The sequence below is a fragment of the Amblyomma americanum genome, chromosome 1 (assembly GCF_052857255.1).
Source record: "Amblyomma americanum isolate KBUSLIRL-KWMA chromosome 1, ASM5285725v1, whole genome shotgun sequence".
In the NCBI taxonomy this organism is placed as follows: domain Eukaryota; kingdom Metazoa; phylum Arthropoda; class Arachnida; order Ixodida; family Ixodidae; genus Amblyomma; species Amblyomma americanum.
Genome location: NC_135497.1, coordinates 268,708,973 through 268,736,327, shown reverse-complemented (window position 1 = coordinate 268,736,327; position 27,355 = coordinate 268,708,973). Strand labels below are relative to the sequence as shown.

At 41.4% G+C, this 27,355-nt stretch overlaps 1 protein-coding gene across 3 annotated transcripts in view; it reads right to left on the bottom strand.

The window, feature by feature from the left end:
- for (cGMP-dependent protein kinase for) overlaps window positions 1–27,355 on the bottom strand; it is a 163,166-nt gene that overhangs the window by 14,058 nt on the left and 121,753 nt on the right. For all 3 annotated transcript variants that reach the window (XM_077649183.1, XM_077649182.1, XM_077649184.1), the window contains 9 exons: window positions 26,788–26,865; window positions 20,737–20,843; window positions 19,551–19,622; window positions 19,048–19,125; window positions 16,969–17,056; window positions 14,016–14,155; window positions 12,814–12,903; window positions 8,914–9,055; window positions 5,000–5,163 (listed from right to left, as the gene is read on the bottom strand). In XM_077649183.1, coding sequence (XP_077505309.1) covers window positions 5,000–5,163; window positions 8,914–9,055; window positions 12,814–12,903; window positions 14,016–14,155; window positions 16,969–17,056; window positions 19,048–19,125; window positions 19,551–19,622; window positions 20,737–20,843; window positions 26,788–26,865 — 959 coding nt within the window. The remainder of the gene's footprint in view (window positions 1–4,999; window positions 5,164–8,913; window positions 9,056–12,813; window positions 12,904–14,015; window positions 14,156–16,968; window positions 17,057–19,047; window positions 19,126–19,550; window positions 19,623–20,736; window positions 20,844–26,787; window positions 26,866–27,355) is intronic.

Sequence of the window (27,355 nt, the reverse complement as noted above, 5' to 3'; positions counted from 1 at the left end):
TGCAAAATTTAGTGCTTCAATGTGCTCTCAGAAAATGCACAATTCAGACAGTTCAGAGTAACACGCACTAAGAAGAGCCCTGGCTGGATTTCATTAGAGAAACACAGGAAGATGCTAAAACTGAAATTTCCTCATAATATTTTTCACTCTCAAACAGGTATACAACCTGATAAGTACATACTTACTTTCTCCCAATTATGTTTCTTTACGATGAGACCATGACAAAAAGACTAAGGTATGAAAGTGCACGATTTAACATGTCATTTTTTCCCCGGACAATTTCAAATTGGAATCAAGTTACACCGAGATGTGGCCACCATTACTGGAAATGATAAACTTTCCTCACTGCTGCATCAGTGTTTGTACGCTGTGGAATGTTATTATGCAAAAATGCATTTTTCTAGAACTCAAGGCATATTTTCCTGTAATCGCTAAGCCCTGTGACATGTGTTTATGATACAATTATTGCTCTCTATTCTTAAGGTTCTTTGTTGTTTGTGTGTTTTTTGCGTTATCAGAGGTTATTTGTTCACATGATAAATCACCTGTACTTTTTCTTTTGTCCCCTTTCATTGTGATATCCTCCCCCTCACAGTAATGCCATCTATGGCACTGTGGGTAATGGGACAAATAAATAAATAGCCAACCAAACAAACAAAAATGCAATGGTACTATGGAGCAAATGCTAGGAGGTACTGTGGAACAAATGTTCCAGACATTGCGAAGGAGCGTCACATGCATTTCACTGCTACTCTGCTGGTGTTCAAGCTTCTGTACTGCAATGGTTCCTGTTTTAGTGTTGTTTCCTGCCAAAACAACAAGTGTCACCTTTTTAAATATCTAAAAAAAAAAATTCCCTCATAAGCAGTTAACAAACAGAATGACTCATTTGACTGGACAGTTGTGTAGAGAATTGCTACCTAAAAAAGTAGAAATGTACAAAAACAAAATATGTCGCAAATAAGTATTGAGTACTTTACTTTGAGAGAACAGAAAGTGGATGTGGAAGAGCTCCAATGGTGAGACTAAAAATAAAACAGATTCCATACTATGCGCACACACTGGCATCATGCAAGGCGTTGAGTTTCTCGGAAAAGTGTGCTGGAGCGACCACACGATGGTAAGGTCTCGAATTAGCCTAGACTTGAAGAGAAAATGGAAGAAACTAGGGATGTGGAAGCCCATTAACGAATTAGCGGTAAGAGGGAAACTAGAGGAATTCAGGATATAGCTGCAGAACAGACTAACTCAAGACTATGATCTAATGTTCAACCAATGAATGATAATTTCACAGCTATTATTATGGAGTGTGCAGTAGAAGTAGGCGGTAGGATGGTTTGATAGGATACCGGCAAGCTATCTCAGGAGACCAAAGACCTGATTAAGAAACGTCAAAGCACGAAAGCGTCGAACCCCACAGGCAGAATAGAACTGGCAGAGCTATCAAAGTTAATAAACAAGTGCAAGGTAGCCGGCATAAGGATGTTTAATATGGCTAGAGAATCTAGCATGCTCTAAAGAACGGAGGTAGCCTAAAAGCAGTGAAGAGGAAACCAGGCATTGGCAGAAACCAGATGCATGTGTTAAGAGACAAAGAGGGCAATGTCACTAGCAATATGGATAAGACAGTTAAAGTAGCTGAAGAGTTCTACACAAATCTATACAGTAGCCAATGTAATCAGGACGTTAACGCTAACATTATCTTAATTCATAACAAGGGAGACGCCAAGGACTTGAAAAATTAGAGGCCGATCAGCTTACTATCCGTTGCCTACAAAGTATTTAATAAGGTAATCGCTAATAGAGTCAGGGCAACCTTAGACTTTAATCAATCAAATGATCAGGCAGGCTACCATAAAGGATGCTCGACAATGGACCATATTCACACTATCAATCAGGTGATAGAGAAATGTGCAGAATATAACCAACCCCTATATATAGCTTTCACAGATTATGAGAAAGCATTTGACTCAGTCAAAACCTCAGCAGTCATGCAGGCATTGCAGAATCAGGGTGTAGAAGAGCGTTACGTAAAAATACTAGAAGATATCTATAATGGCTGCACAGCTACCATAGTCTGCCATAAAGTCAGCAATAAAATTCCAATAAGAAAGGGTATCAGGCAGGGAGACATGATCTTGCCAATGCTATTCACTACCCATTTACAGGTGCATTCAGAGGCCTGGATTGGGAACTGTTGGGGATAAGAGTTAATAGAGAGTATCTTAGTAATCTGCAATTCGCTGATGACATTGCCTTACTAAGTCACTAAGGAGATGAACTACAAAGCGTGATCAATGAGTCAGACAGGCAAAGCAGTACGGTGGGTTTAAAAATTAATACGCAGAAAACCAAAGTAATGTTCAACACTCTCGGAAGGGAACAGCAGTTTACAATTGCTAGCGAGGTGCTGGAAGTGGCAAGGGAATAAGTCTACTTAGGGCAGGTAGTGACTGCAGATTCGGATCACGAGAGTGAAATAACTAGAAAAATGAATGGGGTGGAGTGCATGTGGCAGGTTCTCTGAGATCATGAATGGCAGTTTACCAATGTCCCTGAAGACAGAAGTACTATACTAATTATAACAGCTGTGCCTTACCGGTACTCATTTATGGGGCAGAAACATGGAGGCTATCGAAAAGGATTCAACTTAAGAACGACTCAGCGAGCTATGGAAAGGAAAATGATAGGTGTAACGTTAAGAGACAGGAAGAGGGGAGAATGGGTTAGGGATCAAGTGCGGGTTAGTGACATCCTAGTTGAAATCAAGAGAAAGAAATGGGCTTGGGCAGGGCATGTAATGCGAAGGCAAGATAACCGCTGGTCCTTAAGGGTAGCGGAGTGGATTCCAAGAGGAAGTAAGCGTAGCAGGGGACGACAGAAAATTAGGTGGGCCAATGAGATTAAGAAGTTTGCGGGGATAGGGTGGCCGCAACTGGCACAGGACAAAGTTAATTGGAGAGACATGGGAGAGGCCTTTATCCTGCAGTGGGCACAGTCAGGCTGATGATATGATGATGATGATGACTTTACTTTTGCAAAAAAAGTTAAAAATTTCAGATGAACATGCGAAACGCTAAGTGAAACTGCTGCAGAAATACATTCCTGCTGACTGCCACAGAAGCCCCTGTATACTAACCAGGCAGGCAGCCAGAAATTTTTTTCAGGAGGGGCACGAGGCAGTTTTATAGGGCGAAGCCTGGGTAGCATTTTAACCTGATCCTCCGACATATATGTGGCCATGAATACAGTGTAAGCTTACAATGACACAGGTGGCCGTTAATGTTGTCTGGGTGAGCTCGTACTTGGATTGTGATCAGCAGTATGAACGCAAAAGTTGTTGCCATGAAGCAGGAATAGAGAATTGGATTTGCAAAAATCTGGCAGGCAAGCCCCAGGATAAATCTCTGCATTAAACATTAACTGTAACTGAATAATTGAGAATTGTTCAATACAGATGAAGTGGAAGGCTCTCTAACATAATAATTCAGCATGGTAATATTCCCAAGAGCAGCATTCCATTTTGCTTCAAACTTCTGTGCAGGTGAGAGCTGTTGTTAAAACCACACCAAGAAGGCAGCCCCCACCCAAAAAACAAAAAGCGAGTGGAAACATCTTGCCCAAAAACGTGGAGAGAAGCCGGACAGAAGACAAGAGGCGAGGTTGAGGGAGGGGAGATTGGTGTTGCCTTACAATCTTAGCAACAAAGAAACATCAGGGAGCTTCCTTTGCAGGATTAGTCAACCCTGCCCTGTCTACGGTGCGTATGCGGGAGATGACGCCATCAAAATGCGCGACTGTGGGCTGCCCTGGCAAAGGAACAATTGCAGGCAACCTTTCACTGCATGTGTGCTACGCTCGGTTCTGATTGGTAGCGTCCAATTTCAGCCCTGGATGAGTGAAATGGGCTGAGACTGGGCGAGTGCAACGCATTTTCCTCTGATGTTTTTATTTCGAATTTTCTAAGTGGAATAACTTTAATTGCCATGCTCCGATTTCAATAAATTTTTTGCACTGGTCACTGCAGGAATACATGAGGAATCCATTTAATCAGATTAATCGGCAATGAGGAAAACATCGTGGTGCCCCTTTAACCCCTTCATCCCTTTCCTGGTAGTACTGTTGATGAGCCAGCTCAAAATGAGACAGTTCATGAACACTCTCCTAAATGACAAGATTGCCTCCTTGTCCTCCTTCACTCTATCTTCTGCAGTAGCACTGTAGTATTGTCATGCTTATTTTGTTCATAAGCATAACAGAAGCCTAAAATAACTGCCACAGTTACATGCTTTCTTGCTATCTTCATTTAAACAAAGAAAATATGCATGTTACTGCTCAACAATGTTTTTTTGGATTACTCCTGCATGTATACATGCAACAGTGATAAAAGAATTGCACTTGTTGGGTGGGTTGGTTGTTCATACCACATAAAGAGCACAAAAACAGGACAATTTACATCACTCGTGTTGCTGTGTGCCCTTTCTTGTATTGTCCTGGTCTCACGCTGTTTACGTGGAGTGATAAAGGGGCAAGTTTTCTTGACGCGACAACTGAGTGTAAGTGTTAGAACTTTAGGTAATTATACTGCAAATAACAGCACCATTGTCACATTGTGAGATAATAACACGGGAATGGCTAATGAGCCTCCCAGCCATTGTTAAGAAAAATATATGAGTTCCAATAACACAGCTGTAACCAAATGGAAATGAACTGGTTCCATTCATGTTTCTGAAACCTGTTTCCTTTTTGTTTTTCAAGTGGGGTCGAAATTTCGTCTGCTACATCTCTGGACGATTCCACAGCTCTGTACCACCATTTTACAAAAATGTGCAAATTCCCTTGAGATGTTTCTCTTGGTCAGCCAGGCAGAAAAACAGATAATGCTGTTTTTCTGCATTGGCTTTTTTTTTTGTGACTTCTGATAGCAGTGACCACAGCTGCCGCTTCCCATAGCACATGCAAAACGTAAACACCCACAGACAAAGTATAATGAACTCACGCGCCAGTAAGAAGCTCAAACATGAGCACACCCAAGGACCAGTAGTCAGCAGAGATGTCATGCCCTCGGTTCAGGATGACCTCAGGAGCTACATACTCAGGGGTGCCACAGAAGGTCCACGTTTTACGACCGTTTACCAACTTCTTGGCAAAACCGAAGTCCACCTGCACACACAGAATCCAGAAAAAAATGCTTGCAGAGTCACTTTGCTGTGTTATGCGAGCAGTCAGGTTCAATCTGCAGCATTAAATATTCTTAGCCAAGTCGCAGTGTAGCAGAAGCTGTGAAAAATGCTACGAGCAAAGGTTCCTGACTAATCTCACCGAAACACTATTTTATAATGCATATTTATGTATTGAAGAAAGCAGGCAACGGATATAACATCACCATATATATATTTGGCAAAGAAAAAAAAATGCATGCCTGTAAGGAAAGCAGGCGAAATCTACATTACAGCATGCAAGTGCTCACAAAACTCACAAATCTAGAATGAAAGTCTATGAACAACACCCAAGAGGCATCTACTACCCAGTAAAAATAGTTATGCCCCATGCATATCCTGCGGATATTGGGGCTGTGCAATCAGATATTTCTTGGAACTACAAAAACGGTTCACTGGACATGCATGACCATTAGGACATAGTGGTTGAATAAAACGTACACTCGCCAAAAAACGGTTTTAAGATACGATGTTTCGGGACCCCTACGAGTCTCTGTTCACAATGAAGATGGGCGGAATGGGCCGCTTCTTATATGCGCACTTGACATCGCAGTGAATGGGCATAGTTATCCGGGAGATTACCCTTTGTCCTGTTAATAACGTTATCCATAGCCTGTATATAAAAAGATGGTTATCCTCGATAACTGCTGCAAAACGAACAACGCCACTCTCTGCAACCTGCCGAGCCCCGACTCATTGGACAACAGAAGCGCGGGAGCATACCTCAAGCATACCTCAAGGGGACAAGTGAGGCTCTGGTGCAATTATTTGCAAAATACGACATGCGCATTGTGCATGTGCCGTCCAGCAAGCTGAAACAACAGCTCTGTCACGTTAAAGATCGTCTGGAGCGCCCACGTTACCCTGGAGTTGTGTACAAAATTCCCTGCAAAGACTGCGATGCATCATACAGTGGCGAGTCAGGCGACTTTAAGAGAAGATTAAGAGAACACAAGAATGATGTCAGCAAATTCCGCACGTCATCGAACACACTGGCAGAGCATGTTCAAGAAATGAAGCACACCATTGACTGGGAAAACGCCACAATCTTAGATACAATGAAACCTTTATCGTCACGACTGCTTTTAGGATCTTTTTATATACAAACTACGGATAACGTTATTAACAGGTTGAAGGGTAATCTCCCGTAGAACTACGCCCATTCACTGCGCTGTCAAGTGCGCATATAAGAAGCGGCCCATTCCGTCCATCTTCATTGTGAACAAGGGACCCGTAGGGGTCTCGAAACGTCATATTTTAAAACCATTTTTTGGCAGGTGTGCGTTTTATTCAACCACTATGCTTTCCCCTCGCCAGACAGGATTCTGTTGAACCCTTGACTACCATTAGGACACTTAGCCTATGACCCAGGGGCATCTCTTCCATGTCCATATAGGTCTTCTATGGAACTTACTCAGGGCATTGGTGACTGTTCTCTTGTGCTTAACCTCAAAGAATATTATAGTAAATTTCCCAAGAATATCTTCAAGGAAAGTATGCGCAACCATACAGCACCAGCAATTAACTGCATATACACAATGTTTCCCTTAACACTATTCGTAATTATTAAAAATAGGTTTTTTGAGTTGAGGGAACATTTTCTTCAGTATAGTATTGTCACTAGTGTTTAACATCAAAAAACAGCAAAGACGTGAACTAGCATACTGGCTAACTAAAATCTAATCTAACTGAAATCTAATCTGAGATCTAATAGTTGAATTAGGCAGCTCATTCATTTAAAGATTAATAGCTCACCATTAGGAACATATATATCAGTTTTCATCATTTCAAAAACACAATTTCTGTCGGTGATGCAGTGCAAATAATTTTGGCCCTGCACATGTTCAAAAACAAAACCGCATGCCCTGGAGCACATGCAGCCACACCTACATGAGCCGTGCGCATGACACATGCCCCTGCGCAGGTGCAGCAAAAAAAGAATGTGACACATGCGCCGCTGTGTGACGTGCACTCAGATCAAACAATCATATGAGGCACAAACAGAGCCACATGAGCACCATAAAGCCAGATGTGGCCACACAACAGCACTATGCTCACTACATATTCACTAAACACGTACTTTCTAAAACCTGATGTAACAAATATATCCGCACTCCCATCATAACCAAGAGCCATTATCAGTGTTGTAGGCGTTACCGAAAAAAAGTAACTAAATACGTTACTCGTTACGCTAAGAAAAAAGAAACGCGTTACCGCCCTACGTTACCTTTCAAAAAAATTAACGCGTTACCGTTACCATTACCGAAAAAAAGTACCGCATGTTACTTTGCCATTACTTCATGGCCATAAATTTTAATTAGTGCGTCTTCACCTTAAGAACTCACGATAACAATTTTATAAAGCTCATATTACACATAAAACTTCCAGCCCAAACAACCATTTTACGTGATATACTGATTTAATGAGAATACTTTGCACAAATGTGCAGGAGCTTAGCAATGTTATAGTGGCCTAAAGTTGCCTGTAGAGTTACAAGTGTTGGATTCTAACTCTGTGGCACAAGGTGAAGCCATCTTCTGAATGTGGCATTCAACACAAAATGGCACTTCATCATCAATTCTAACTTCACAAAGAAAACATCGCTGAACTCTCAACTAATCTACAGTAATTCTGAAAAAAGTGATGTTCCAAAATGCTCGGCATGCTTCCACTATTTAGAGAGTTGTGTGAAGTGGATGTAGGCGAAGGCAAGTGTGTGAATGCGTGTTCGTGCACGTGTTTCGTGCTTTATGGCTATTCTGTCTTTTTTTTTTAGTTAGGTGCATCGTCAAGGGAAGGTATTTTCTGGCATGCATGTGAGCCGCAACAAAGGTAGTCGAGAGCACCTGTACATTTTGGTTATTTTCAACATCACATTAGTGCTCTGCGCGTTTTTTTCCTAAAAAAGGGGGCGGAGCGGGGAGAATTGGAACAAAAAGTAACTAGGAACGGAACACCTCACGTTACCAAAAAATGTTAACGTAAGTATGTTACCCGCTACAGGTCCCAAATGGTAACGAGTACGTTACTAAGTTACCGAAAAAAGTAACGCGTTACCGGTAACGCCGTTACTTGTAACGCGTTACCACCAACACTGGACATTATGCACTTAATGGATGAGCAAAGATATCTCACCCAATTATGAATCTGTAAAGGCATAAAGAATAAAGAGCGTTGTATGCGTCAAATTACTAACGTCATTTAACAAAAACAGCACATCAGTTCACATCATATTGGACACACACTTCATAACAGCGATGAAGGGGCCACTACAGGTATGCAGATATGTTTACTGGGCCCAACCATGCAGGTCATGCAGCAGCAATGTTACAGACTCTCCAAGCTGTGCCTTACGCCCACCTGTAAGTGCATGTAATTATAGCAGAAAGCAGTCCAGTGAGAGAGCAAGCATTCCTTTTTTTCAGCATGCATTGGTCTGTAGCAGAAAATATTGCAGAGGCCCCATGGACCTCCAAAGCTGGATGTCTCAAACTAACGTAGCCATGTCATTTCCATAGTAAATGTGCTATGGGAGTCAACACAGGAGGTGTCTCAGATATCGAGGCATTGTGTTTTTATTAGGCATCGTTCGAAGAACTTTGGAAAAGATGCAAGCCAAAGTTCTTAGCAAATGACAACACAAAATGGTCAGATGTGGTGCAAAAGAGACTGAAGTAGAAGAGTGCTGACATACCAGTTTGATGTATCCACTGATATCAAGCAGCATGTTCTCTGGCTTGAGATCACGGTAAATGATGTTCCTGGCATGCAGGTAGTCAAAGGCCTCCACGACACAAGCTGTGTAGAACCTTGTGGTGTTGTCATCAAAATTGCCACTAGAGAAAATAGGTGGTCATGTCAATGCTCACAGCATTTTTCAGCAAACTGGCAAATATTGTGAGCGATCAGAACACGGCATTTAGAGATAACCTAGCCATGGCAAACCTCTTTTCCCCAAGTTTCCATGCATTAAATTTATTTCAATATTCATTTATGATATGAAATGCTACAGTGTGTAACATGGTGCATGCCATCTATGTTTCTTCTGATTCACAGTTGCACCATGTTTCAGCTAGGTAGGTCTATGTGTCCTGTGGTGGAGCCAAAGTGCGCCTTGGCGCATGCGCAGTGCCACCAAAGCTGATCAGTTCGCGCCGCCCCGAGTTCGAATCCCAGTCGTGGATATTTATTTTATTTCTTTTTATTTACTTATTTCACTTTTCACAAACCTACAAACATCGCAAACCCACAAACATCGCAAGATCTTGCTCGGGGTTTACCCACTGGAATAGTCTTTCGCACTAATACCTCACCTTATGGGACAAAAAGACAATAAAAATGTTCCGTGAGAAATCCAAGTACCAACAGACACCATGCCTGGTCACAAAGAGTTTCTTAGTTTGATCGGCTGAATGCTGTGAGTTGTGCTAGTGTGAACTCTAGCTGTGCACTCTTCACAGAGAATTATGGGTCACTATGCGAGTTATCCGTGAAGGTTTGAGATAAACGTTGTTGACCGTGTTGAGGAGTGTGTTTTAATTAATTTGACGATAAGTCATACCAGATGAAATATTTATTCCACCAGCCTATGGTTTTCGTCCTGTTTTTACTGCTTCCAAATTTTTATGAATATTTTACCCCACGTAGTAAATGCAACCCCAAATTTTCAGATTTTTTAGGAAAAAAAGGACACTCATTATGTGAGCAAATATGATACATCACGGCTTCCTAACAATTATTTTCATGCAGGGAGTAACGAGTAGTGAGCAACTTCATGAATATTCAACAATGCTTTTAGAATGATACTAAGTGGCTTCCTCAGCTCTTGCTTTTCCCACTGAAAAGCCGAAAATTTGATTGAAGTGAAAAAGCATTTGGGTGTGGAACTTCTGGTTGTTAGGAAACCTTAAGGCCTGACCTAATTATACCAGTTTGGTTGTATTCCATATCAATGTTCACAAAATTTTGTCATCCTGACTGCATTACAGGCCACAAAATTCTACTGATGACATCTCACTCATCAATACAGGCTCAACACAGCTCATGCGAGATGACACTTCACTATAAAATGCTCAATCATGGCCTGGTGCCAAGACAGAACCAACATTACAGCTCAGCCCAAAAGTGATGTCTCTTACTTGCATCTTCTACTGCAATAACAGTGTTGCCATATCTGTGGCTTTGTGATCTATGCAACGTGTTTTTCGTCACTTCAACCTAGCTTAAAAAGTGTGGTGCATCATACACAGATGAGACCAACGGTATATTGCTGGTGGTCATGATGCATAACTAATAACATTTATTTTATGGCAATGTGCTAGCTCATCAAATAACATGACCAATGAAAATTTTTTACAGTCGATTTAAAAACACGTGTGATTCGAAAATTCGCAGAGTATGCTTAGAAAAATTTTGGTTTGGTTTATTGGGGTTTAACGTCCCGAAGCGACTCAGGCTATGAGGGACACCGTAGTGAAGGGCTCTGGAAATTTCGGCCACTAGGGGTACTTCAATGTGCACTGACATCGCACAGTACAAGGGCCTCTAAAATTTTGCCTCCATTGAAATTCGACCGAAGCGGCCGGGATTGAACCCGCGTCTTTTGGGGCAGCAGTCGAGCGTCATAACCACCGAACCACCGCGGCGGCTTGTTTGCAATGAGTAACTTCATGTGGCTTTCTTCCAAGCCATAATAAAGCCCCTTAAAATAAAAAAAAGTATTGCGTAACTACACGTGTGTATGCCGAGACTGCAGCTAACCCAAGAACATATTGAATGAACAAATCCCCAATGTTTACTGCGGCTAAGTTCTCACTCTTGGTGTCAGGTCGGCAGCCCGAGTCAGCAGCATTGTTCCTATGATAAAAAGTGTGCATGACTGCATCATACTGATGATCATACTGCTACACAATAATCTCTACAACATTCTTTGAAGTTGGTGAGTATGATCACTGGTCAACAAAATATGCAGCCGCCTGCCGGTCCTTTGTGACCGGCATGCAAGATTCATGTGTTCAGAACGTACTTAAGAACACTAGTACTGAGCCCCACAAATGCACTTCCATGAGGCACTTTAGTGCGAAAGCACATCTAGCCATAGTCCCCGGGTTTCAGCAGTGTGTGTCTGTGTATAGCTTCTGAGTAGCAAGTGTAGCTGGCTCACTGGGTCAATGGACACCTCAATTGCACTCTGAGTAGGCGATAGCGTCCACCTACAAACTGAGGCAGTTATGTGCCTTTCCTTTTCTCAAAAACCAGCCGAAGGTTTAGACTCCATTGATTTTTGAGGAAAGGAAAGGCACATAACTGGCTCCCTGGGTCAGTGGACACCTAAATCACACTTTGGGGTACGTGGCAGTGGTGTCCAGCTGCAAAAACCGTGGTTTCGCACAATATTTCAGGCTTAGCAATGGCAAACCACCAGCCAACTCTTTTTTTCACATTCACCTACTCTACTACTTTTTTCATACTTGATAACATTCTCTTCACACTTTCTTTTCTGACTTTTTCTTCTAGAGTCCTATGGGACCTAAAAAAAATACCATGTAAGAGGCATTAATCAAATTTGGTTTTTTAAAGCCCCATTCAACTTTTGAGATGACTTTCATGCTCTTAGAAAAACATCTAAAATTTTGCAACACTTGTCTTAACTAGTTCTGTAACACAGTTGTTAACAATACTTTATTGCCCTCATCTCTGTATGACAAATGACTTTTATTTTATTTGTTTTACTAAGCTTGGTTCAAGCTGCATACACCTTTTGTACCTTGCATATAACTTTTCCTTTCCTAGAGTGTGCATGTAACTGCTACACACTTGAAAGCATAAAAGTCATGAAGACACTCACACAACAATGCAGGAAACTTATTAACAGTCTTAGTAGAATGGAAATTCATCTTTGTCAGGCAAATTCTACAACATGCAACACCTATATGGTAACCTCATCAAAATTATTCAGTAAGCATGATGTAATGATTTCCAAGTAACTCTACAAGCTTGAAGTTGCAAAGGTATGACCATTACAACAAAGTTTAGGTATGAATCATTTCATTAATCTCCTAAAGATTTACCACACTGATTCTTTCCCACCTGTTTCATGACTGTATATACCACCTGTTTACACTGTTAAATTTGTTTTACGGGACATCTGGTGGTGCTGCTCTGCTTAAATTATCTCTTCAAGCTTGTAGTGCATGGCACAATACGTTTAAAACAACTCGTGCTTCATGAGCATCAGACAACCCATGCAGACTCGGAATCATTTACAGTGACTTGTACAATCTTGCACTGGACCATCTACTTTGTCTAAATGCAAAATATTTCATGGTACCTTGCCCAGTTTTTTGTCCTGCAAACTAATTATATTTTTCATTGCCATTTCTTTTTCTCTGCCACACATCACCATGCACTACTCCTATAAAATGCAGCTACAATTGACATCTGCTCCTGTTATGAAATAGTATGCAGGATAAATATGCAAAGCATCAGAACTGTTGCAGGATAGAAAATAATACAAAGGTTAAGAGAACAAAAACCTGAACCTGCCATGAAAGCATGCACAGTCCAACACACAGAACATGCAAATAAGGCTGACCGGTCTCGGAGAATTGTCCAAAGCTCTCCTCCCAGGCATGGCTCAAGCAGCATGTACAGGTACTTTCTATCCTTGAATGTCTTGTACAACCTGCAGCACATCAGCGACCATCACTCCTGCATCAAAAACATCTCAACCACGAGCTTCAGCTCCAGTGATTGCAAATAACACCAAAACATTGCAAAACTACTCTTGCTTGGAAGGTACGTGGTACTAGGGGTTGAACATTCCAAAGCGACAGATGATCTATGACAGACTCTGTAGCGGAGGGCTCCTCACTGACATCACACAGCACACGGGCATCTTTTAATTTTGCCTGCATCCAAATGTGCCTGCTACAGCCGGGAACTTGCCTGAAAGCTATACAATGCACTAATTTGACTAACAGCTTAGGAATTTCAAGAAAAAAAATGCTCTGAAACTGCTTTTTGAGTTACTTCAAAATCTTTTGATAAACAGCATAAGCATTACTATAATTGCTAGGTTATTGCATCAAACCACTGTAAGCGCAAACATTAATATAACTGCTAGGTTATTACATCAAACCACTGTAAGCACAAACATTAACGAAAAACTAATCAGCTCATTCCAAATTACAACTTTCTGGAAATGCATGTATGTGTAGTTGCAGACTGCTTTTTTGGATTCCAAGAATTTGGACACAATGAATAATGAAACATCTTCAGAAAACCATCCATAACACCATACAGTTATCGAGAGGTTCGTTTCGGACTGCTTGATTATTTCGACACCATTCCTTACCATTTCAAGATCAAAAAATTGGTCAGCAACTATAACCCATACTGATGTCAATACTTTAGAAGCCCCTTGTATTCAGCCATAAAAAGAGAAAAAAAGCAGGAAATGACAGAGGTAAAAGGTATGGCCATGCATATACATAGGTCCTTCCTACAAACAAACTTTCAAGCTTTTTCTTACAATAAATTGCCTCTTGTGATAAAAAATAAATAAATTCTATTCTGAATCCAGCAGAAGACAGCAGCAAAAATGTAGAGTATGTATCCTTTTACAAAGATATCAGGCAATAGGATTCCTAAAAAGAACCCTATAGAGCCGATGCTTGCAATTTTCAAGCATTTTAAGGGTAGTAGCATTCCATGTCACAGTAAAGCAACATGGACACATACTGAATATGAATTTGCCTGAGTGCTACCAATGATGCTCTGTCAAATGATGCTCACTTGATGATGAAGTCACAGTTGGCCTCCTCGAGTATCATCTTCTCAGACATGATATGCTGTTGCTGTCTTGTCTCCACAATCTGTGCCTTTTTCATAACTTTAAGTGCAAATGAGCGCATTGGGTCTTGCATGCTTTGCACCTAGAAGTGAAAATTCACAGTGGTGCCGAGACTAGTAGAATCACCACTGATCGTGAGTACTAATCACAACCACACAAGCATCAAATGCTTATTCTTGTGTTTACAAACATTATCTATGCCTTTTAGCATCTAAACTTTCCCCCTTCTCAAGAAGTTACATCAAAAAACCCATAGTTCTGCACTGCCCTGAAGGCAACTACTGCCACATTTTCTTCTATACTACACCAGTCCACACCTAATACGTAAGTAGTAAACCAGTAGAATACACAGAGATAGTACTGACTTGCAAGAAGCATTCCTTCAAGAAACTTTGCGTTGCAAAAGTTAGAGTTGTACGACCAGTAAGTTCATGACAATGAACCATGTGGCCACATTTATGAAGATGCTTTTCTCTGGTGAAAAATCCTTAATGCAATGCTTCCTTCAATAAATATAAATTAGTCACAAACAGATGCCCCATTTGCCATAACCACTTTTTATGCTATAATTTTGCATATACAGTCGAGCCCGCTTATAACGAACATGAGCATCACGTGGCGTCCAATCATTATATCCCGAAGTTCGTAGTAAGTGGACCACAGTTTTAAAGACAGTTGCTTGTCAAAGCACAAAATTTTTTCTCTGCAAAAAAGTCCGTGATGGACGTCTGTTTTTGCAGCGCAGATCCAATGAGGGAAGTTTCCAGTTTATTTAAAGCAGAAGCGTGCTATCGCCGAGGACCTTGGCACAGACAAGTTCTCTGAGGCTCTCTATGTAGCACATTGCTAGAGGCGCACTTATGGGTGCTGGCTCCGAAGTTTCATCCTCACCCGATTCCTCAGCGCCACTCTCGTCCTGCACTTCAGAAACGATGCCCTCGTTTGGCACGGTTGCGTGGTATCGGTGTCGTCATCAACAGAAATAAAATAATTACAACCGATGTCATGACCCCTCATGCCGGAGCCGACGACGCGCTGCCATAAATCGCTGCCGGGCTGGTCATCTTCCGAAGCATCAGGCTCAGCATCAGACAGCATGTCGACGAAGCCGGCCTTACGGAAGCAGTTCCGCACGCCAGTGGCCGTCACCTTCGCCCTGGCCGCTTTCATCACCTCTACCGCTGATTACAATGGCAAATGAGCACGGTGTTCCCGTCCGCCATCCCGAATTACAACCAGGGCCAGAGATTTGAACGAAGCCAACGATATGCCCGCACCGCAACATGATAAACAACAAGATTGACAAAAGCGCGCGACGGGGTAGACATGCAAGGTGCACAGGCGGCAATCAACCCAATAAAGCTAAAGATACAGATGCACAGCACCAGCAGAAAGACCAATGAGGGGCGTCCGTGAGTGTCAGTGCAGCCACCTCTTGGCTCCCACGGAAAGCCTGCTTCACGGAGCGTGGCCTCCGCGATCGGCACCGGCAGCGGCACGGTTGATCACGGAGGCCATGCGCGGATTTGCAAGAGAGTGAGGAGAGGGGAGCGGAGTTACGAGGAGGGGCGGGGAAGGCGTGTCGGCACGGAAAGGGTAGCTCATTTCAGAGCAGTGTTGTAGGCATTGCCGACAAAAAGTAACTAAACGCATTACTCGTTACGAAAAAAAAAATATATATATAGAACGCGTTACCGCCCTACATTACCTACAGAAAAAGGTAACGCGTTACCGTTACCGAAAAAAAGTACCACACATTAGTTTGCCGTTACTTCATGGCCATTAATTTAAATTAGTCTTCGCCTTAAGAACATACGATAACAATTTTTTAAAGCTCTCAATTCGCACAAACAACGATTTTACGCGAAATCTTGATTTAACGAGAATACTTTGCATAAATGTGCAGAAGCTTAGGAATGTTATAGTGGCCTAAAGTTGCTTGTAGAGTTACATCTGATGGCTTCTAACTCTGTGGCATATGGTGAAGCCACTCTCTGAATGTGACATTAAACACAAATTGACATTTCATCATCAATTCTAACTACACAAAGAAAACATAGCTGAACTCTTAACAAATTTAAGGTAGTAATTCTGAAAAATGTGATGCTCCAAAATGCTCCTCATGTTTTTACTCTTTAGAGAGTTGTCTGTGTGGGTGGTTTGGGAAGGGGAGGAAGGTGAAGGCAAGTGTGTGAATGCGTGCTCATGCACGTGTTTCGTGCTTTATGGGTACTCTGTCTTTTTTTTTTTTTAGTTGGGTGCGTCGTCAAGGGCAATTGTTTTCTGGCATACATGCGAGCCGCAAAAAGGGTCATCGGGGGCACCTGTACATTTTGTTTATTTACAACATCAATTTAGGCGCTCTGCGCTTTTTTTTTTTTCTAAAAAAGGGGGTGAAGTGGGTGACAATTGGAACAAAAAGTAACTAGTAACGTGACACCTCACGTTACCAAAAAATGTTAGCGTAAGGACGTTACCCGTTACACTTCCTAAATGGTAACGAGTACGTTACTAAGTTACCGGAAAAAGTAACGCGTTACCAGTAGCACCGTTACTTGTAAAGCATTACCGCCAACACTGCTTCAGTGCGGTATGAAACGGGGCGGACAGTTTGCCTGGGATGAGGCTCAAGGATACATGCCGTGCGTCAGGCGCACAAAGGGGTCGGAGTCAGGTTATCTCACATCGCGGCGCCGGGTTTGCGCCGTCCGTTCGCTGTAACCGATCAGCAGAGCTTAATGACATTTGTTATACTTGTGATTTTGTGCCATTGAAACAATGTATATTCTGACGGTCGCACAGGTCTCGTTCGTTATAAGCGAAAGTTCGTCTTAACTGGGGCCGTTATATGTGGGCTCGACTGTAAAGATGTTCAATTCGACAGTCAACACTTACCAGCTCAACTCTACCAAAGCCACCAACTCCTAGCGTGGCTATCACCCGAAGATCACTCAGCTTCAAGTTTGCAAACTCTTCATTGATCCTGTTAAGAAAAGAATTAGAATTAAATCATTAGACACAACAACAATGAGCAGCACAAAAAAATTAAAAAGGCTGGAAAATACTTTAACCCTGAGTGGAATACTTACTGCGGTTCCTTCCAGAGTAAGCATCAAAACAAGTTCAACAGTAAATTAGAACAATTCAGCTGCTTTTAACAACAATGCAAAATGCAGTAAACCAAACATTAAGCACAAAATAATTAAGTTAAACATTTTCATAGAAACATTATTTAAATGTCAGCAGTTTTAAACAGTGAAAGGTACAAAGCCCTGTGATCTGCTACCAAACAGTACACTTCCCTCTATTACGGAATAGTCCTGCCATCATCAATTCGCCTGTATTCAGCCTTCTCTTGGAACATCCTAAAGAAAGGTGTTTTGATACCTTTTCTTTTCACAGATCTTCAGGGCACATCTTTTCATTATGAGAAATGAAGTCGCAGACAACAGACTAATGTAATACATGTTTGTATGAGCACATGTCTGGGTTTAGTACATGTATTGTAGAATGTTTTTTTGAATATTTAAAATGCTCAGTTTTTACAGTCCCGCCACTAACTTCTTGAGCTCCAAGGCATCCAAGACATTCTCAAAATAATAAGCCAGGCCACTTTATTACGCACAAGTTGTGGAAAGATCTTTTTGACCAGCTTAACTAGGATTCAGTTGTCTATAAAAATTATGTATTCAGGTGTGATAAATCGTTTACAAAACTTTTTCAGACCCTTTTCGACATTTTGTAAGTGCATTTTACTGACATCTCTGCTCATTTCAAGTATTGTAATATATTCCAGCTGCTTTTGGAGGTACATACACCCTGAATAACCGAGAAGCTTTATTTTTCTAAGCCTCCATACTTCCACGAAATATAAAACTGAACTAATTAATATGTTGAACAATAGAAAAATGAGAGCAAAAAATACATGTGAGGGCACAGAAAAAGAGCATACAAAGTGCTGAACTCACAACAGATTTATAACAGCAGGAATGAACTTCGAAGTAATAAAAAAAAGCCTGTGCTAGGTGTTCTTTTAATTCCACTAAGCAAACAAAAGGCATTACAGACACAGTTCACAAATAACAGATGACAGCAGCATACAAACAAACTCATTTTGTACTGAGCTACACCACACTACTACATTTATCTTCAACTTCAATGATAGAACAGGCAACAGGACTGCCTCCTTCAAACCCAGTTCTGCATCAGCCAAGAATAAAAATTTCAGAAAAACACGTAGCAGCTGCAATCAATAACACAGGCTTCAAAATGTGTGCTACCTGTCGACATGATGGGAGTGAATGCTTTTTTGAGGAGCTTCTCATGCTTTTTTGGCAGTGGCATTCTTGTACAAGGCAGAACTGTTAACAGCAGCTGTTAGAGGCCTATTTGCAACTACATAAGCTGTAAATACACACATGACTATGCCACTGCTCAACACAAGAAAGAAAAATTGCCTTTGTTGATAAATGCCCTGATTGAATTACAGCCATCTTTTGCTCAAGCTCACTGACAGCTGCTTTCGCTGCAGGCTGGCATGATGCTCAGAAAAGTAAAACCAAAACTATGAGACTGGGCTATTTTTCGGCAACAGGGCCCTTCTACCATATCGTCTTGCTTGCCACTGCATGCATGACAGAGGTGCGCGGGGAAACACTTCACTATGAAATTCAGGCCTGAGGAAGACTATTTGGACGATTATTTGCATGCTCGTCACACCTCAACATGTCTATCTGTTGGCTACCTGTCCAAATTAACCAGTATGAGCTGAGCTGTGCCCAAATTAGCAAGCCTTTGACAAGCAACAGATTTACATAAGTGGTCAGAATTATCCAGATTTTCAAATTAAGGGGGTCAAATTAACGAAGTATTACTGTACACAATGCAAGAGTGCTGCAAGCAGCACTCTTGCTTAGAATATTTGTCATGGATCTTAGTTCTCCGACTTTTGAATGTGGTACAACAGAAACCCACCTTTGCCTTGCACCAACATCCTCATCATATTGCTTCCCTCTAATTTCATCAATGTTGCTCATGAGCTGGTTGAAAGAGCTGCAAAAATGAGAGAAAGTAATGTTCAATATGCGTTGTTCAAGAAAACAGGCCCAGTGTGAAAGCACACTAGCAGGTTGATGGCAACTAATGCAAGCATCACCTATACAACAACTTTGGCTGAAATTATGACAGTAGAAACAGCATAAACACTCTTACAATATTAGCCTACAGCTGAAGAAAGAGCATAATAGGCATTCTGATGGCTCAAAACACATCTGCATTCACATGGTACATCTAGCACACTGCTGAAGAAACGGTAGCCCATAAAGACACAGAATGAATATGCAAACATTTCTCGTAATGGTGTATGGGACATAATGTGAATCAAGTGCAAATATAAGCTGAAAACATACGGAAACAATAGCATACATTATAAAATGACATCTTGAGATTGAACAAAAAAAAAGAGCATGTTTGCTTACTCTCTGTCGATGACTAGACATGTCACACCCTCAGGGTCATCGGCTATTATGTTGGCTGTACGGCATTCTTCACTGTAGAATAGAATGTAGCAAAATGACGTATCAGCAGGGTATAGCAGCTGTCAAATCATGTATGCACGAGAAGAAAAGGTACATAAAAAGAAAAACACAGAAGACAGCACCAATGGCTCCTATAACATGCAGTCCTTGTCAAGTGTCATGAAACAGTTAGTCTTGCCCTACATGTACACTGAATAATTTATGTAGGATTAAGATTAAATGGCCCTAATCCTTCCCTTTTAGTTAAACAACCACGCCATCTGTTCACTGCCTCACACTCGAAAAGTTAAACAGGAAAGAAAACAGAAAACAGGGACTAATGCAATTTTTAATATTAAGTGTGAAGTTCTCCTGCGCAAAATTTTCTCAGCAAGGTTTTACAAGCCAAACACATTGATAAAAAAATTCTGCTGTGAAACTAATCAATATGGTTCAAAGTTAAGAATTCCACCAAAATATATGCCTAACTAGCATAATAAGCAATTTTTCAAAGCTCTGTACTCATACACCTTATGCATGTACTCACGTTGAAAATTGCAACACAAGTGCTACATTAAACGCAATCAAAACTGCTGTAAACAAGTTTAGGACGTAGAGGAGCTTAGATTAAAACTTTGTTTTCAGGTAAAGGAGCCAAGCGTGAAGGAAGCCATCCACACACATATGTAAGGTAACAGTACATCAAGGAATACAATGAAAAAAAGGAAACAGCTGTGGTGTTGCAGCTGAAGCTGCCATTTAAAAGACCTGTAGCTGCTATGCACATGCAAAAACATTCACACTATCAACAGTTCCTGCAAAACAAGCAATGGCCAAACTGACTTACCAGATTGAGAATGAAAACATACCCCCCATCCCCAAACGAAAACAAAAAGTGCAGTTCACATGCTGCATACCAGGGAAACCAAAGTCAATGTAAAAAAAATTTGATGTTCACAACACACTGAAACACAGCCACAAACCATGCTACAACCACAGGAACTGCAAATGTGCAATGGCACAACCTGCACTTCAAATATTCCACACCCAAAAAGCACATATGTACACAAGTTAAAGAGGGAAAGAAAGCAAGAAAGGGTGGTAGTGAGCAGTGCAAGAAGGAGGGGTGTATGGTGAGAGTACTCACCCTTGCAGTGCCTTTTCTCCAAAGAAGTCTCCTCTGTGCAAGGTCCTGATGAAGATCTCCTCTGCCGTGCTGCCTGCCTCCTCAGGCGCTTTCCTGGTTACCTTGACCTGGAGCAGCCAAGACATGGGACCTCCCTCACTCTCCTCTCAACACAGTTTTTCTCATTACTTACAAACATACCAAACAACCAAGAGGGAGGGTATACAAAAGGCGATGATTGAGGGAAGCCTGTATGCTCTCCTGAAGACAACCCTCTCTCTTCACAAGGAGCTCCTGCCTCTCCCTTTGGATGCAGTCAAGTAAACTGAATAAATATGTGGCTGCTGCCCTAAGCAGCTACACAAAGTAATGAATACACTGACCAACAAAATAGAGTCCACTGCTGCAAGGCCAGCCCAGCTCAGTGGCCAGCACTCTCCCAACACTGCCTCACTACAACAAAGCTGTAACACATTTGAGACCAACAAGAAAAACACACTGCAATCATTATTATGAATGCTTGTAGGTCAAGGCCAGTAGAATGCAATTATCCATGCCCTAGCTAGAGTGTTTCTGTTGTTGATCTTGACCAGCTTGCAACTATGCCATTATCTGAAATATCAGCTGAGGAGAAGAGCGCAGCCAAGCACAACATACCATATAGAAAAGTGATAAAACAACATGAGGACTTGACAGCCCCCGCTACTAGTAATGGTATTACCAGAGCAAGATATAGCAGTTATAGATGCAAATACTCCTTAAGATGCAATGAACCTGCTGGACAGCATGAGGTGCACGGTTAAGCAGAAAAAGGCATCCTCATACCAAATTCTGAGGTTTTTGTTTAGTCCCTTAGTATTTGAATACACTAACAGTTGCCCCTGCTTCACCGTTCTCTTTCTTGCATGCTGCATGATTCCATGAGTATGCTGTGTGTGCAGGAGCGCTGTTTTACAGCAACAAGCTGTTGAAGCAAGTCTACAAAAATTATGGCACCAATTGTACACATGCAACACTGCAGATCTTTGATAAGGTAGGAAAGAACACGTGCACACATTAAAGAGAGGAACCCTCCTCTTACTAGTACTTCTATCAGTCTCTTTCACGAAGGTTCCACTCGCTGGCACGTGTGGCAGGCAAGATGGCCACACTCTGCATGGCCAAAAGTCCTACACCAAACAGGAGACAAAAAACCACTCCTCAACAATTTCTAGTTTTGAACCATGCTGTGGTTGCTTGGCAATTAAACACTGCATACACACCTAACACCCATTGATCCTTGAGTGCACCTTGCACCGTTTATGTTCAGACACTTGATGAATTTTACAATAATTTTTGTGACAAGTGTGCAATGAACCCACAGCTGTTACTGTTGTGCACTTTATGCAATACCATAAGTGGCTCATAGTTTTTCATGATGACCTCTGGACACACTGCTGAAAGTGTTAGATGCACAGTCTGCTGGGGCTTTCTTTGCATGCATGTGTACTGCACAGTGCTTTTTGTAATGCTGAACTTATGCATGGCAAAGCTTTACAGAAAAACTTAATATCTGTCAGTTGCATGAGCACCACTGGTTTTGCATTGTCTGCGGTTCACATTTATCATACAGTTACTGAATTAAATGATACAACAGTTTGCATACACGAAAGTTTCATGTCCCCCTTCTTTTTGAAGGGAGCCAGGCAAAAGGGTCTCTGATGATAGTGACATGAAAATATACACAGAGTTCCACAGCATAGTCACTCTGTCGACCATGTGCTTTAGAGGCGGCCTCGTTATAAAAACGAAATTTCTCTCAGTCACTCAACCATGCAAGAAGACATGCCTTCTGAACATCAGTAACAGCTCTTGGCTGCATTTAAACGAACCATCAACTTACGTACGCAGCTTTCGAAAAACTGAGCGGTAGCACGTCTGTTCAATGTAGCCGCAAACTGCGTCATATACCGATACCGAGGAAAGCAGTGAGGGCACCTCTGCGGTTGTTGAGGGAGTCTGCCAAACTATAAACAAATGAAATGAAAGCCTTTACATTTTATGTTTTCCATCACAAATTCACGAGGGACAAATCATCTTGGTGCTTGGTGGACTATGGTGGACGATGGACTAGCGCTTGGTGCGCTAGTCCATCGTCTCCGGTGACGAGATTCTCGCTGCGCCTCCACTGCTTCGACATGTAATGTGCCACGTCGGTCACCTTAGCTGAATGTTTATGGCTCGGAGCTTCCGTATGTCAACTTATACGAGTTTTTAACTAAGCTTTTTTTTCTTGTTTGTTTCTAGAAGTACAACCATTGATACTATGCAAGTTTCTCTGCATAATATGTAATTACAACACAAGGCGTGGCTTTTCACTTCTATTTTAGCTAGCAAAAATGGTGGTAGTCTTAGATTGTCACACAAAAGGCATAACTGTTCTTAAGACGCAGCACTGAACTGACATTAAAATAAAAAAGAAAATTAATCAACAAGTTTGTTAGCATAACATTACCAAAATAACTAGCAAGACCGTGCTATGGTTGAGCTGTCATGATTGACACACCAAATGCTACAAATCAGTGTGGTTTTTTGGCAAAACAATGCACTTAATTACCTCTGTGCATCAAAGAGATGGAGACACCAGACTTTTCATTGTGTGTTTTCTTCCTTGGAATGCTGTGTACATAAGAAATTAGTAGACATGCAGCATCATGTGGAACTCATCTCAGCCTGGTAAATAATTTAAAACTGAATTTCTTCTCCGATGTAGTTTCAGTTTTAGTTTCAGCAACCAAATGATGGGTCTTTGACACCACAAGTAACAAACAAAAAAAAAACATTTCCCTATGGTCCTTGGTTTCAGTAGCTGTTTGCTTCCTTCATGTGTTTGTCATAACGAGCCCCTCATTTCCTTTTCCTCATCTGCACAAGTAAGGTTGAGGTCACATGAAGCAGACAGAAATGGTAATATAATAACTGCTTGTTTGCTTGCTTTCATTCTGCCTTCTAAGACAGGCTAGCTTAAAAATTAGAACAAATTAAATTAGAGAAGCAGCTGCTTCTCTATTTTAATTTGCTTTAGCTCCTCAGCTACAAATCTCAATCCCTAGAAATTATACCGAGTATTTTGCGTGCCTTGCATATTCTAAACCACGCCTGTGATATCAAAACCTCCATTCAGCTGCTGAAAGCGCAACTGCACAGATGAAGAAATGCAATTATACATCGTTCACTGGGCACATGCAAATTCCACAAACTGACTCATGCCTACTAATGACTTTTGCATCATTACAAAAAAGCGCTCGCAACAAAAATTTAATGAACATGTCTATGCTGCTTTAACTGTTGCATCATACAATTTCATGACCAGGCTAACACTTCAATGAGCAACTTGAAAAGTTGGTGTTTCACTGGACAATGCTGTTTGAATTGTGTTCAACGAAAGATTATTAACAGAGGTGCATGGTAGCTCAGCTAGTTGAGAAGCTTTCAGAGCACACTGGCTTTTTGGGGCAGGATTAAAGATGCAATCTTTTCTTTCTTCTCTTTTTTTTTGCACAACGAAATACAGCAAGTGCAGTGGATAATAATACTAATGCAAGCCTAACACCACCTGCCCCTAAAAATCACCATCACCGTTAGTGAGGCTAAAATGCGTTACCAGAATGTTGTCTAAGTAAATTCGCCTTTACACAGAATAATTGGCCCCATCTCGGTGAACACTATGAAAAAAAATGCTTTTTTAAAAGAAAAAAAAAAGTGTGACTGAGAGAGTGTGACAGATGACTCCATGCAGGAACTTCAGAACAGGGAGTGGGGGGGGGACTTCCCCCCCTCCAAAATTTCTGCAGAAGGGACAGCACCGCCCCAGTCTTGAAGTGTTTGCACTCGCATCAGATTTCCGACCAATGCTTCAACTCTAGGATAGCTGGCTTCGCAATCAGTCTTAAAGCTATTCGTGTGAGTAACGTAGACCAATCATGTCCTAACAAAAGTCATTGATTGACTGATCCCTATTCATGAGCACAATTAGCGGTATTGAGAGACTATGCAGAAGCTTCTTTAGGGCAGTCGATCACTACTCGTATGCACACCTTCATAAAGCTGCTCACCTTGTTCTAAGTTTTATATGCATTAAACTTAAACTGCGCTCATAGTAGTAGCGCATTACAGATCCTGTAACCCAAGGAAGCAAAACTGGTTAACCTGCAACAACACGTCACTGCAAGAGTTTAGTTTCCCCCTATAGCTACCACATGGCACAGTCTCAGGAAATCAAAAGAAACTGCCTTGGCTTCACAGATGCTTTCTTCCTGCGTGTGTGATATGTGATCACGTGCACTATTACACCTTCACAGCTGTCCCCAGAGTAGGGGTCTGAAACACATGGCCCGCTGGTCCCAAGGATTTCAGCCATAGTTCTGGATAGGCCTCATTCATTTCCCTCTTTTTTAGTCCAGTGATAATTTGTAGCCGTAAATGATTGATATTTGGTTGTCCCTGTTTACATCAATAGTTGGATTTTTTTATAGGGGCCTACATACTTTGAATATAGCAGATGATAAACAAAAGAAAAAGACATAGCTTTCATTCACAAATGGCCTTCCTCCTTGACGCTTCTCACTTATGCCCCCCCTTTTTTTTCTTTGTGCTTCAATGTACTTTTGTGTAGTTCTGCTTATTTTTTTTACTTCCTTTTCCTTTGGCTCCTTCTTTCTCTACTACCCCCTCCGACTACTAGCGTGTGTGGCCAGCATGGTGAAATGAGCTAGAACCCTCTGTTCTAGAGCAACGGCACCTTCACTTGCTCACTGATACATAGGGCCCTTCGTTTTAGGGTTTTTACTTTTCTGGAATTCAGGGGGTAAAAATCGGGCTTATTTTTTAAGCGCAAATTCGGGTACAAATGGGGTTATTCAGAAAAAAATTCGCGTATTTTGGGTTTTTTCCGCGCATTTTTTGTAGCACAAGACAGTTCACAACAACAGTTTGTTTTTCTGTTAGACAAAAGATGCACTATTTTTTCTCATTCTTTCATAAACAACATGGAAATCATGGGTTCCACTGGAAAATTATTGACCAATTAAGTTTTATGATTTTATGGAGTTTAACGACCCAAAGCAAATCAGGCTAAGAGGAATGCCATAGTGGAGGGCTCTGGATAATTTTCACCACCTGGGGTTCTTTAAAGTGTGCTGACATCGCACAATACACAGCCCTCTAGCATTTTGTCTCCATCGAAATGCAACTGCCATGGACGGGTGAAACCCGCATCATTCGGATCAGCAGCCAAGCATCTTAACCTGCCGTGGCTGTCTACCATTAAGATTTCTTTTCCTAATCTATTACAAATATTTATTCTCATACGTTACCAATCTCCTATGGAGTACTACTGTGCATGAGCAAGACCACTCTGTCTTTATTTGTACAGTGTGAAAACATTTAACATCGATAGCAACACCCTTAAACGTGCAAGGCCCTTGGATCAAGGCTTCATTAGCGTGGGTAGTGCTTAATAGTAACTCTGATAAAACGCCTGGGTGGCAGCCATGTTTTGGCTTCTCACTTCTAAATCACCCTTAGGAATTTATTCTCAGATCCATACGCCTCATGAAAACGAACGTTAAAAGAGGTTTAAGATCCCCACTTGACCGAAGACATCCGTTTGGAATAAGCACTAGGTATCTGTAAAAAAATTTTTTACGCTGTCTTCAGCTTTGTGAACTGGAAAACCAACATGTCTCGAAGGCTGATTTTTGGGGATTATTCGGATTTAACCCAATTTTTAAGAAATATGTTCGGGGTGCAAGAATCTGGTACAATTGGGTTTCACCTGAAAATGAAGAGCCCTACTCATACGTGGTTTTTAAACTGGCCAAGCCAGTCGACTGCATCTTGCACCTCTACAGGTGCTGCAGAGGGAGAGTGTATTTATGCATATTTTAATATCTAGGGAGCTTCTTTCGCACTGAACTTCTGATAGGCTGAACAGGTTTACAAGGTCTCGTTATATTTGCCTCAGAAAGTTTACTATATTTGTAGCTACAGTCAGCACAATGAAAACAAAAGAATGCAAAAAAGTACACTTACTGTTCCTTTGCTGATAATAAAGAATGTGTCTCCCCTAGCTCCTTGCCTGATGATGTAGTCACCCTGTGCATAAGTAGTCTGCAAAGGATTTGAGAAAAATGACAAACTCTTAGCAAAATGAAAGTCCCTGCACTAGAACTGAAAGAAAAAAAAAAGAAGCAAGAAGACTCTTGACTCCTTTTGGATCAATGAAGCCCTCAAATGTGTTCAAATGGCAAAAAAACATCGATCACTTAACTTGCTTGTAACAGCACTTCATTCTCTACCAAAGTAACATTTTACTTTCAATCTGTAAAGCTTCTTGTGCTTAGGTGGTAAGATAATGATCAGTAACCAAGCAAAGGCATTTCAAGGAAGGACAGTTCACACAAGCTTAACATACCACAATTATTAAAAACAAAAACTAGAAGCACAGTCTTTGCATCACCTGTGCAGGCAGCATGTTTGATTTGCTGTGAGCTACCCAAAAGTATCCCTTTCAGCCTATTTATTCCCAAGTTCACAATAAGTGTTCAACCAAAACCCTCTGTTGGGCATGCATGCTGATATTACGGACAAGACCAGTCCA